We start from the raw sequence: 12273 nt of genomic DNA, 5'->3' as shown, positions 1-12273 counted from the left end.
TGGGGCTTGATTCACTAAACCGTGATAACTCATAGCACAGCCACACTAGCGTTTTTGCACGCGTTTTCACGCGCAACCGTGAATTTTCATGCGCAGTCACGGGCGAAAAATTCACGATTACGCACGAAATTTCAGGATTGAAATGTGAGTGAAGCCAGTGAAATTATTGGTAATTTGTGAAAGTGAAAATCAACTTACAGAGGACATGTAGTCAAAATAGCATAATTAATTAAAGGGAACCAGAGATGAACGATTCACACAAAATAAACATATCAGTTGATAGCTTGTAAAGAATAAATGCTCTACCTGATAATTTCGCCACTCTGGTGACCTGGAAGTTGTCAGAGCACTGCCTGCACAGCTGTGAGTGGCTGGCTGGAGGAGGGACAGGAGGAGAAAGTGTTTCCCTTTTTTGGAAGTGATCATCCATACATCCCAGCTTGGGGGTGTGGTGTACAAGCTAATTCAGGTATTACACTTTTTTTCAGTGTGCATGAAACATGAGCATATTTGCATATTACCATTGAAGTTCCCTCTCAGGTCCGCTCTGGGGCCCCTCCCATACAGGAAGGGGGTATTTAAAGGTGTTTGTCTTGTCACAATTTTTATGGCTTTGAGCAGTTTGATAAAGGTGTAAACCGAAACAGCAGTCTGTCACTGCTGCCACTTTGGTGCTATTAAAAGAGCTTTGATACAAGACAGCGGTGCCGGTCCTTTCTGTTTTATCTGGACTGCACTTCCCAGGAGGCACTGGGGAGAGACCTTGGGCACGCTGCATACTCTTTTTTGGAAACGGTGCTCCCTCTCTTCTGTTTATATGCAATTCTGACATACTTGTGTGTCGCACACCATACACGCTGCCAAAATGCGCACGACAGCACATATGGGGCTTGATTCACTAAACCGTGATAACTCATAGCACAGCCACACTAGCGTTTTTGCACGCGTTTTCACGCGCAACCGTGAATTTTCATGCGCAGTCACGGGCGAAAAATTCACGATTACGCACGAAATTTCAGGATTGAAATGTGAGTGAAGCCAGTGAAATTATTGGTAATTTGTGAAAGTGAAAATCAACTTACAGAGGACATGTAGTCAAAATAGCATAATTAATTAAAGGGAACCAGAGATGAACGATTCACACAAAATAAACATATCAGTTGATAGCTTGTAAAGAATAAATGCTCTACCTGATAATTTCGCCACTCTGGTGTGCCTTTTTGAGTGTTTTTTATCCATTATTGCTCCAGGAAATATCCAATATGGCCACCGGCTCATATCCCTTCTGCTTCCGGGGTATGAGTTGTTCTGGATGTGCTGTCTAGGCTATATGAGACTGTAGACAAGCAGGGCTGCTGCAGCCTTTCATCTGTCTGCTTTCAACTTGATTATTCTGGTATGCTGTGTGGCTGCCTGTAGGAAGTGTCTCTCATAGAAATGAAACTGCATACAATAGATAATGACTGGCTGCACAGTGCACACAGATACACTGTCTGTTTCAGAGCTTCTTTCTCGGCAGCAGCAGCCCCTCCTATGTCAACAGCTCTGAGTAGGAAATCTGAGCTAGGAGGGGGCAGGCTTGGGCTTGAAAAGACTCCACAGAAGAGTGACTCAGCTATAATGATTCCAGGTCAAACCTCGACTGAATCAGTCGGTGGATTCTTATCACAGTTGATAACAGATAGATTAGACTGAGAAGAATAAAACTAAAAGCAGGGTAGGTGTTTACTGTCATGTTCCCACTGATAAATGTAATAAAATACATGAGGGTGCTTTGTCTCTGGTTCTCTTTAAAGGGAAGGTTCAGGGTGGCTCTTAAAAAAATAAAAATGCCCATCCACTTACCTGGGGCTTCCTCCAGCCGTGGGCAGCCAGGACGTGCCCTCGGCGCCGCTCCGCAGGCTCCCGGTCCCCTCCGGTGGCCGACCCGACCTGGCCAGGCCGGCTGCCAGGTCGGGCTCTTCTGCGTTTCAAAATGCGCCTCACGGGGGTGCGCTGACGTCATCGGACGTCCTCCGGGCTGTACTGCGCAGGCGCAGTAGTTCTGCGCCTGCGCAGTACAGCCCGGAGGACGTCCGATGACGTCAGCGCGCCCCCGTGAGGCGCATTTTGAAACGCAGAAGAGCCCGACCTGGCAGCCAGCCTGGCCAGGTCGGGTCGGCCACCGGAGGGGACCGGGAGCCTGCGGAGCGGCGCCGAGGGCACGTCCTGGCTGCCCACGGCTGGAGGAAGCCCCAGGTAAGTGGATGGGCATTTTTATTTTTTTAAGAGCCACCCTGAACCTTCCCTTTAAATTGTTTGTTTGTTTGTTTTACAATATTCATCTATAAATGATTTAGTCATTGTTGCCCATTGTAAAATCTTTCCCATATACTTTCTGAAATGTATCACAGGCTACAACATCTTTAGTACTGGCAGGTGAACTCTGGGGAAAGTTTGTTTACTGTGAGTTCTTAACCTCTTGCTAAACCCCCCTCGTGACCAGGACATTTTTAGTAAAAAAGGCCACTGCAGCTTTAAGGCCAAGTTGCAGGGCCGCACAACATAGCACACAAGTGATTCCCCCCCCCCCCCCATCCTTTTCTTCCCAACAACAGAGCTCTCTGTCGGTGGGGTCTGATCGCTCCCCCCATGTTTATTTTTTTTTAATAAATATTTTTGTTCGTGTTTAAAAAACAAACAAACTGTTCCTTTAAACCCCTTCCCTCCCTCCCTCCCTCCCCCCAGCCAGCCAATCATGGCGATCAGCTCTCATAGGCTTCACCCTATGAGAGCCGATCGCTCTCTTGTCCCCCAGGGGGACAGCCGTGTCACACGGCTGTCCCCAGTGCAGCGCTGCTGCTGATCGCAGCGCTGCACCATACAAATAGACGGCGATCACACCGTCTAACAGTCTCCAGAGTGGCAATAGCCGCTCGGAGACTGAAGGTGGGGCGGAGCTCCTCCCCCAAGCAGGAAATGCGTGCGCAGCCTGTGCGCGATCTCCTGCAAAACAGAGCCCCAGGACTTTACGCCAATCGGCGTTAGGCGGTCCTGGGGCTGCCGCCACGGCCACGCCCATCGGCGTGACACGGTCGGCAAGAGGTTAAGCCAGTAGAAAAGATCTCTGGTCTCCCAGGGGGAGATTCCACATAATAAACAGCCTAGGTCCTAGGCCAAGCGTCAGTGGGAAGGCGGGGCAACATACCAATATATAGCTATAGTTCGTGTTTCTGTTGCCGACAACAGGATTTTTAAACTAAAAGTGGGGATTCTGAATCATTTACTGCATTCTACTTTGTCATTACAGTTCCTCTTTAATATGTTGTATTCATTTTCACATTAATTACTTGTAAGATCCACACAGTGCATAGAGTAAGGAAACACAATAGGGGGGAAGTCTAACAATAGGGGAAATGAAAACTGCTAAAGTGGTGTCATTGTCAACAGCAAGCAATCATGTTTCAGCTATTAAAGCAAACGTTCTATTAGGAACTTCTTAAGATAGCCAATAAGATGCTAATAATTTCTGCTTACATTTAAATTGTATGCAACGAGGAACTGGGCCAAAGGGAAATTGCAGGAGGCACATATGACTGCCCCACTTCCAAGATACAATTCACTTAAACCATTTTGTTTTTGCCCTTAACTGTGTGTAGCAGCAATACAACCTTGTCATGCAGCACAGAATTGGAAAAGACCCTCATGTAATAACACATTTTTTTCTGTTGTATTAAAGGTTGTCTGCATCAACAATCTCTGAAGAATATCATGAATCTCCACATGGATCAGAAACATATAGACCACAAATAAGACCTTCTGAAACTGGATGTTGGGAGAGTGTTCGGTGACCTCCACACAGCTATTCTTGTCATCTGGTCTTAGACATCCTTTGAACCATGAGTGGCTTCCTTTCATATCTGGATCCAAGACGGATACCATGGGGAGCTACATGGCATGCCATCAATGCAAGAATATTACGAACCAAGCCTGTAGAGTCAATGCTAGAAGGGACTGCAGGAACTTCTTCTCATGGAACCAAACTGGCTCGAGTACTTACAACACTGGACCTTGTTTCACTTGGAGTTGGCAGTTGTGTTGGTACAGGGATGTATGTTGTCTCTGGACTTGTGGCTAAGGAAATGGCTGGACCAGGAGTCATTGTGTCCTTCATAATTGCAGCTGTGGCTTCCATACTGTCAGGTAATGTACCATTTCTAATAACAGGGTCAAAGGAGAGACCATTTTTCATAAGAAGGTCCATCTGCTGGCGTAATTTTTTTCCTTACTTTTGTGTGGCCACTCAGTGGCAGAACTTGTCAAATAAATCAGTATGTATGTGGTTATGAGCCCCCCTCAAACCCCCTCATCTGCACTACAGATTTCCTTTGCTGTTAGCTGTAGTACTGTCAGGAGTTTCACTATGCACTGTTGCCCTTGTATAATGAACAACATGGTGATGCAAGGCAAGCAACAGACCCTTCTGTATAGCCTGCTATTAGCCAGATTTTTAAACCAGGATTATTATCTGAGAAGTTGCATTTCACGCTAATAGGTTTCATTTGGGTGCTCTGTTTGATATGCTATGAGATGATATATTTAGATTTGCACATTGAGTTGAACTTTACATTGCTATGTCTCAGATAGACACTGTTATAATTTCAGAAATATGTTTCAGTAATTATAATGAAGAGCTTTAAGACACATTGATTGTTTTTACAATTATAGCATATACTTAATTTAAAATTTATAAGTCTTCTGTTTAGGAAAAAAACTGCCTTTTGCAAATATGTATAAATACACATACAGCTTAGTGACTATTCACTTGTGATTTTTTTGTGATGCCATTCTTGTTTGTCACGTATTGGATGATTATTATTAAATTTGCCTTCTTTGATCAGATGGCATCAATGATAAATATACAGTGTTGTCACAGACAGTGCTGGTATCTTTGTCCACAAGAAAGTGTGGCTTGAACAGTGCCCATAATGTACAGGGGTGACCCAGTGTTTACATCCACCGGTACTGTGCTATCACTTATGGTGGGAGCGTAGGAGAGGATCTGTATCAGGTGGAATAACAGAGTCTTCCCTCATCTCCTCATCTTTGGATACACATTTTCCCATATGCTTCCACATAGACTGGAATTTTTTTTATGTCAGTTACAACTGTTGCACTAATGGAAATATAGTGACCAATAGCATGCAGATCGTGGTGCTTTGTTGATGATACTGATGACAATAATTGTCGTATCAATAGCCCACACAAATCCTGTCACCACATGGAGGCCCAGGGTCTGTGAGGGCCCATGAAATCACATGATGTTTATATCTTGTTTACTGGATTGGCATCGCGCTACAAACAACAGCCAGTCTGGCTACTGACTGCCTGACTGCACGGTGGTGTATTGGTTAGCGCTCTCGCCATGCTGCGCTAGGTCCCCAGTTCGTATCCAAGTCAGGGCACTATCTGCAAGGAGTTTGTATGTTCTCCCCGTGTCTGTGTGGGTTTCCTGCTTGCACTCCAGCTTCCTCCCACAACCCAAAAACATACAGATAAGTTAATTGGCTTCCCCCTAAATTGGCCCTAGACTACGATACATACACTACACAATACATACATAGATATATGACTATGGTAGGAATTAGGTTGTGCTTTGGTCCATTAGTGGTCCCAAATGATCATTTCCGATCGTTCATACGAAAAATCGATCATAAACAATCGTTTGGCAAATTGTATTGTTAGTAGCCACCTTTATGTAGCAGCATTTTTCAATATTAATATAGTATATATACTGTGCTGGCCAAGTACCACCAACTGTTTCAAACCTTATTTCAGTACCCCTCGACATATATGTTTGAGAAGATTGAAACGTTGCTTGATGTTTTTAACTAACTATAAATAATTGATCACATTTTTCATCTCAAAACTTGCATTTAATATGACAAGGTTAATAGCTCAACAAAAGTACCCCTAGGTTTGTACATACCATGTGAAGAGAAACCTAGTTTATACAGTTTAACCACAAAATTGACTATTTAAAGTGAAACTGTGATGTGTCAAATGTTTGAACTGCAGCTGCTAAATCTGCTGTTAGTGTTACAAGCTCTGAGGCTGTCATTTTAAGTCTGGCTTCACTTTCAGTGGGTCTAAAGGGGGCCATACACTAGGCGACCAACCAATCGACCATCCAATTTGATTATTATAATCGAACTGGATGAAAATTGGTGCTGCCAAGTGCATGCTCGACCGACATAGCGACCAATTTCGGGACAGAAATTGACCGCACAGTCGATCGCGCATGTTGGAAAATGTCGGGTCAAGGTTGGTTGGTCGGGTGTGCGGCGGTACGGCAGCCAAATTGTGAACGAGCAACGAGACGACGAAACCCTCGCCACTGCCGCCGCAATGTGTAAATGTAGACAGTGTGTAGTGCATTTATACATTACCGGTCCGATGTCAGCCTCCACGCGGTTTCCTTCCATCTCGACGGATTCCGCATACACGCCGGCGGCGCTCTGACGCCACGAAGACGCATAGCGGCTGACGTCAGACGCTATGCGCAGCTAGCGTGTATGCGGCTTACCAGGCAAGATGGACGGATGGACCCGGCGAGCTGCTACAGGACAGGTAATGTATAAATGCACTACACACTACATACATTTATACATTTTGGGGGCAGCGGCGGGGCGGACGCGGCGGGCTCAGCCGATTCCCTGATGATTTCATGCTGAAATCGGATGGGAAGTGGCCTGTAGTGTATGGGCAGATTTGATTAAAGAAAAAATGTATCTCTAATCAAATTCGATTACAGATAAATTTGTCTCTTGGTCGAATCTGCCCATATTCATTGTAATGTATGGGCACCTTAAGTTACTCAATCTGCTATTTGTAAAAATATCAACTGCAGGTTAACAGGCGACATGTGTACCAGGTTGTGGATGCCCTCCTGACAAAAATGTCTGCGATAATGTATATAAACATCCATACAAGCTCAAATGAGGATTACATTCATATATTTTTTATGGAATTTGTAAACACAAAAACAGCCAGAAATGACTATAGAAAAGAAGCAAAGATATGATCCTCACTGGGATTCAAACTGTGAGTTTGCATCTCAGCAGTCAGGCATTAAGCCATTTTTCTTCAATTTAACCATAAGTGGAAGAAGCCTAATGAAGTGGGACAGCACCTCAATGCCCCTCCACTTTCATGCAGTATAAATGGCACGAAAAAACAAAGCTTTATAGAATCTTGATGTCTGCAGGAATATCCTGGGATAGTTTCTATACCCTCTTCATCTACTTTGTTGTTTTTTTTAATTAGGAAAAAAAACACACACCAAATTTCTTTTTCAACATGCAGTCTGAGTGGCCAGGAAAATTATGCCAACCAGCATGGGGTTCTACTTCCTGACCAATACCAATCCACGTGGCTTTGAACATTGAGGGCTACTTTGCAGAGGTGGGCTTGGATCCCTACCCCCATACCACACCTTGCATAGTGCCTTGGTTCCAATGTGAAGGACGGAGTGTTCTTTCTCACCTCTGTATGGCCCCAAATAGGAAGGGGCTTGTAGTGCTAACTGGTCACCTTCTTAACCCTCTGGGCGATACAATTACATCGCCCAGCAGGGGGCGCAGCACTTTTTTTTAAAATGTTTTATTTTTTAAATCATGTAGCGACCCCTGGGCTCGCTACATGATAGCCGCTGCGCAGCGGCATCCCCCCACCCACTCCGATCGCCTCCGGCGATCAGAGTAAGCAGGAAATCCCGTTCAGAACGGGATTTCCTGCTGGGCTTCCCCGGTCGCCATGGCGACGGGGCGGGATGACATCACCGACGTCATAGACGTCGTGGTGTCAGAGGGAGTCCCAATCCACCTCTCAGCGCTGCCTGGCACTGATTGGCCAGGCTGCGCAAGGGGTCTGGGGGGGGGGCTGCGCGGCACGGCGGGTAGCGGCGATCGGAAGTTACATGCAGCTAGCAAAGTGCTAGCTGCGTGTAACAAATAAAATATTATGCAAATCGGCCCACCAGGGCCTGAGAAATCCTCCTGCGCGATATACCCCGAGCTCAGCTCGGGATTATCGCCCAGGAGGTTAATAAGGGGTCAGCTGAATAACCATCCAGGTAAAAAAAAAAGGTTATTTGGGGATTTTTAGTAAGAGTGGTTAAGATTTTGTATAATTTACAGGGTGAGGCATTACTGGTAAATTCTGTATTTGGATTTAAGAGGGGCACATGCTCTTTTTACATTGAAGACATCCATGTGTTTTGTTTTGTTTTTTTGAGATAGTATGGCTGACAGCTCCTCTTTAAAGCTGACCTGAACTCAGAACTTCCTCTCTGCTCTAAAAGAAACGCAACAGCATAATAACCTGTCTTCTTACTGCTTTCATGGAAGCAGACATACTGTTAACATCTTGTGTTTACAAATTAGCTGCTCTGCCATGGCAGTCAGCTTATACAGTTGAGGGGTTAAATTACATATTGTGCTTAGTCACAGATGAGGGGGGATTAGACAGGCTAAACTCTCTAAATACATACTGGGTGCATTTATCTGTTTTCCTTCTGTCCTGCGCAAGAGTTCAGGTCCACTTTAAAATCATATAGAACTGTCCATGATATGGTTGTTGCTGCTTCTTGAATGCTAATGCTGGGTTTACACCATACAATTTTCTGTTAGATTCTTCTGTGAAGCTCCGTCTACACGGAGCAATCCGGCGGCTCGATTAGCCACCGGATCGCCTCTTCCGCATTGCCGCGCATACCCGCCGCGTCCCCGCTCATCCGCACGTGCGTCGGATTCGATACCCGCTTGGCCCCGCCGGCGCCGCTTATCTTCTGCTCGATTCCCCGCTATTGTCCGCTCGCGGGAAATCGAGCGGCGGTGAGATCGGACTGATCGATTGATAAGTAACATCGCAGCGTGTATCCCCAGCATTACATTTTTTTGGTAGATTTTCTCTTAGAATGCATAATTAGATTATTTTCTGTAAAGAATGGTCATTATCTCTGGTGCATTGTCTTCTGTTTATCTCCAGCTGAGTAGAACACTGCCTAATTGCTCGGCAGATAGATGGTAAGATAGATAAATTTCCAACATGTTGAACTTTATCTATCTGGCAGGTAAATGTAACAGAAAATTGTATGGTGTATTCCCAGCATTATGCTGGGCATACACGGTAAGATAGTTCTTATCAATCGAGCCGCTGATAGCTCGATTGATAAAATACAAACCTGTCCGATCACCGCGGCGGATCGATACCGCGCTCGATCCCCGCGGGCGGACAATTAAAAAAAACGAAGCGCTGATAAGAAGCGCCCGCGGGGATGAGCGGGAATCGATCCGCGCGGACGAGCGGTGACGCGCCGGCATCGAACCGCTGGCTCGATACCGGCGCATAAACGAACTGTCTATGCCCAGCATTAGACTCTGGCCTGCCACTCAGAAGAGACAAAATCCTTTGACAGAAACTCAGCTCATAGAACTGCTGAGCCCAAACATTGGTTTGTCATTCAGCAGAAATATGTGGCATATTGCCAAGACCCTTGTATTTATTTTGTAAAAATGATGATAGCTTTACAAAATATAGACCTCATTTGAAGAACACTATTGAAGTTCCAGTACAAAGAGTATTTAAAGCTGCTGCTTAGAGTTCTGCTTGGTTGAATTGATCAGGGCTTTGAGAACTTTTTTATTCTTACTTTTCTTTTGGTGCCTCTGCTGAAGAATGTGAATAAAGAGAAAAAAAACCTAGCAAACTCCATTGAAAGCGAGCCTCCAAGGACACTCTGCAATGATAATTCCACGGATGGCGTAGGAAGTTAAACAACGAGATGGTTGAGGTCATATTGCAGCTTGTGTCATCACATCTGTTTCTAGGCAACCTCATGCACAGCATAAACGTGGAAAATCCCAATTTGTGTCTAGCAAAACAGCACCTGTAATGACTACCAGACATTACTGTACTACAGCCTCTCTGACAGTGAGAATAATTAGATTAAGGCTTGATTGATAGAAACAATGCTTGAGTAACCTGTGGCTAGCCAGCTGCAGTGGAAATACAGTATACATCTCAGGTAGCCCAGACACAACAGCTGGAGAGTAATCGTGCAGGATGTTTGTTGTATGTTTATTTTGTATTGTTATACGCTGTATGCTGTTGTAAAGCACCACAAAATAAGCAATATTGATAATAATAATGATTTCTGTATGCCTAAAAATTAAAGGGACTTGAAATAAGTGTCACAAAGACACATGGGTGTTATAGCTGAATAAACACTGTTATTGTAGGCAGCACTCTCTGTGAGACTCATGTGGTCTGGTAGGTTGCACCAGAATCTGACTTATACCTATCTGCAGTCCTGCCCCCATATCTATGTGACTCTGTACAGCCAGTGTCGCATAGATATAGAGGTCATATATTCCTTCCTTACAGCAGAAATCCAGGCCAGAACTGGGACTATCAGTCTTTACGCTGAAACCAAAAACTGCCCCATGGATGCCCTAGGGATAGGAGACAAGAAAAGTGAACAATCTCTATTAGATACACAGATGTCTGTTTCTAGCACCTTTCATGAAAAAAGCTAAAATGAAGAAAACATTATTTTAATTGGGCTTAAAGGGAATGTCCAAGCAAAATAAAAAAATGAGTTTCACTTACCTGGGGCTTCTACCAGCCCCATGCAGCCATCCTGTGCCCTCGTAGTCACTCACTGCTGCTCCAGTCCCCCACTGGCAGCTTGCCGACCCCGGAGGCTGGCGGGACGCATTGCGTACATTTTTACGCATTCCCGCCAGGGCAGGAACATTAACACATACATTTTTATGGTGGAACAGACCCTACCCCAAAAATAAACTCTTGCTTAGCTGAGCTTCAGGCATGGATGAATGATAACTGGTTGAAACTGAATGCTGACAAAACTGAGGTCCTGTTTGTCCAAAGCCAGTGCTCACCATCAAAACAGCTCTATCCTAAAGCAACACCAATCAGGATTGGGAATTCAGACATAAACAGCTCCAACCTTGTGCGCAGCCTTGGCGTACTAATCGATGGGGAATTGAGTTTCAGAAACCAAATTTCATCTGTAGTTAAATCTTCCTTCTTTCATCTGAAGAACATTGCAAAGATTAAACATCTGATTCCCCCAGAGGATCTTCAAACCCTAGTCCACGCCTTCATCACATCACGGCTGGACTACTGCAATGCCCTTTATGCTGGCCTCCCCAAAAAGGACCTGCGTCGCCTGCAATTAGTGCAGAATGCTGCTGCCAGATTGCTGACAAACCAGCCTCGCCACTGTCACATTACACCGATCCTTCGCTCACTGCACTGGCTACCAGTAGAATGGAGAATACTCTTCAAGATTGGACTGCTGACATTCAAATCCCTGCACAATCTGGGCCCTGGATACATGAAGGACTTGCTGAAGCTGCACCACACCTCTCACAACCTCAGATCAGCAAGTTCTATAAACTTGGTCACTCCCAGAGTGCACCTCAAAAAATCTGGAGACAGAGCCTTCTGTCATGCTGCCCCTACTCTTTGGAACTCCCTACCACACCCAGTAAAGACAGCACCATCCCTGGAGCTATTCAAATCCAGACTGAAAAGCCACCTGTTTAGCCTGGCATTTCCAGACTTATAAAATTCTTCCTCTGTACCACGATGGTCGGAGCCATGCTTATGCGCTTTGAGTCCCACGGGAGAAAAGCGCTTTACAAATGTTATTTGTTGTTGTTGTTGTTGTTGTTATTTTTACGCATTACTGGTTCAATGCGTAAACGCATTGAACCCGTAACGTGTAAAAATGTATGTGTTAATGTTCCTGCCCTGGCGGGAATGCGTAAAAATGTACGCAATGCGTCCCGCCAGCCTCCGGGGTCGGCAAGCTGCCAGTGGGGGACTGGAGCAGCAGTGAGTGACTACGAGGGCACAGGATGGCTGCATGGGGCTGGTAGAAGCCCCAGGTAAGTGAAACTCATTTTTTTATTTTGCTTGGACACTCCCTTTAAGCCCAATTAAAATAATTTTTTCTTCATTTTAGCTTTTTTCATGAAAGGTGCTAGAAAGTGTATTTAGGTAGCCAATCACACAAGCAATAGCCAGCTCTCAATGTTTACATTTTGCACAACTACTTCCTCCAGTATGCTATAGTCTTCTTTACTGTAAATACTAGATGGCTTCCCCACTCAAGTGAATGGAGGGCCATCTACAATGGTGCCTGAAAAGGTTTGAGCACACAAATAAGGCTAGAAAGGCTGGTGACTATTTCTAAAGAGGTGG

The 12273-nt window shown here is 45.1% G+C and overlaps 2 protein-coding genes across 5 annotated transcripts in view; both read left to right on the top strand.

Annotated features, from left to right (window-relative positions):
• Positions 1-12273, top strand: part of RPL22L1 (ribosomal protein L22 like 1) — a 460839-nt gene that overhangs the window by 294681 nt on the left and 153885 nt on the right. The gene's annotated exons all lie outside the window — the stretch shown is intronic.
• Positions 1-12273, top strand: part of SLC7A14 (solute carrier family 7 member 14) — a 137055-nt gene that overhangs the window by 82408 nt on the left and 42374 nt on the right. For all 4 annotated transcript variants that reach the window (XM_068281006.1, XM_068281008.1, XM_068281009.1 and 1 more), the window contains one exon: positions 3719-4182. In XM_068281006.1, the coding sequence (XP_068137107.1) occupies positions 3879-4182 (304 nt within the window). In that variant the 5' untranslated portion in view covers positions 3719-3878. The remainder of the gene's footprint in view (positions 1-3718; positions 4183-12273) is intronic.

This window comes from Hyperolius riggenbachi, chromosome 4, assembly GCF_040937935.1.
Source record: "Hyperolius riggenbachi isolate aHypRig1 chromosome 4, aHypRig1.pri, whole genome shotgun sequence".
NCBI lineage: Eukaryota > Metazoa > Chordata > Amphibia > Anura > Hyperoliidae > Hyperolius > Hyperolius riggenbachi.
The sequence above is the reverse complement of the archived record's forward strand: the minus strand, read 5'-3'. Positions and strand labels throughout refer to the sequence as shown.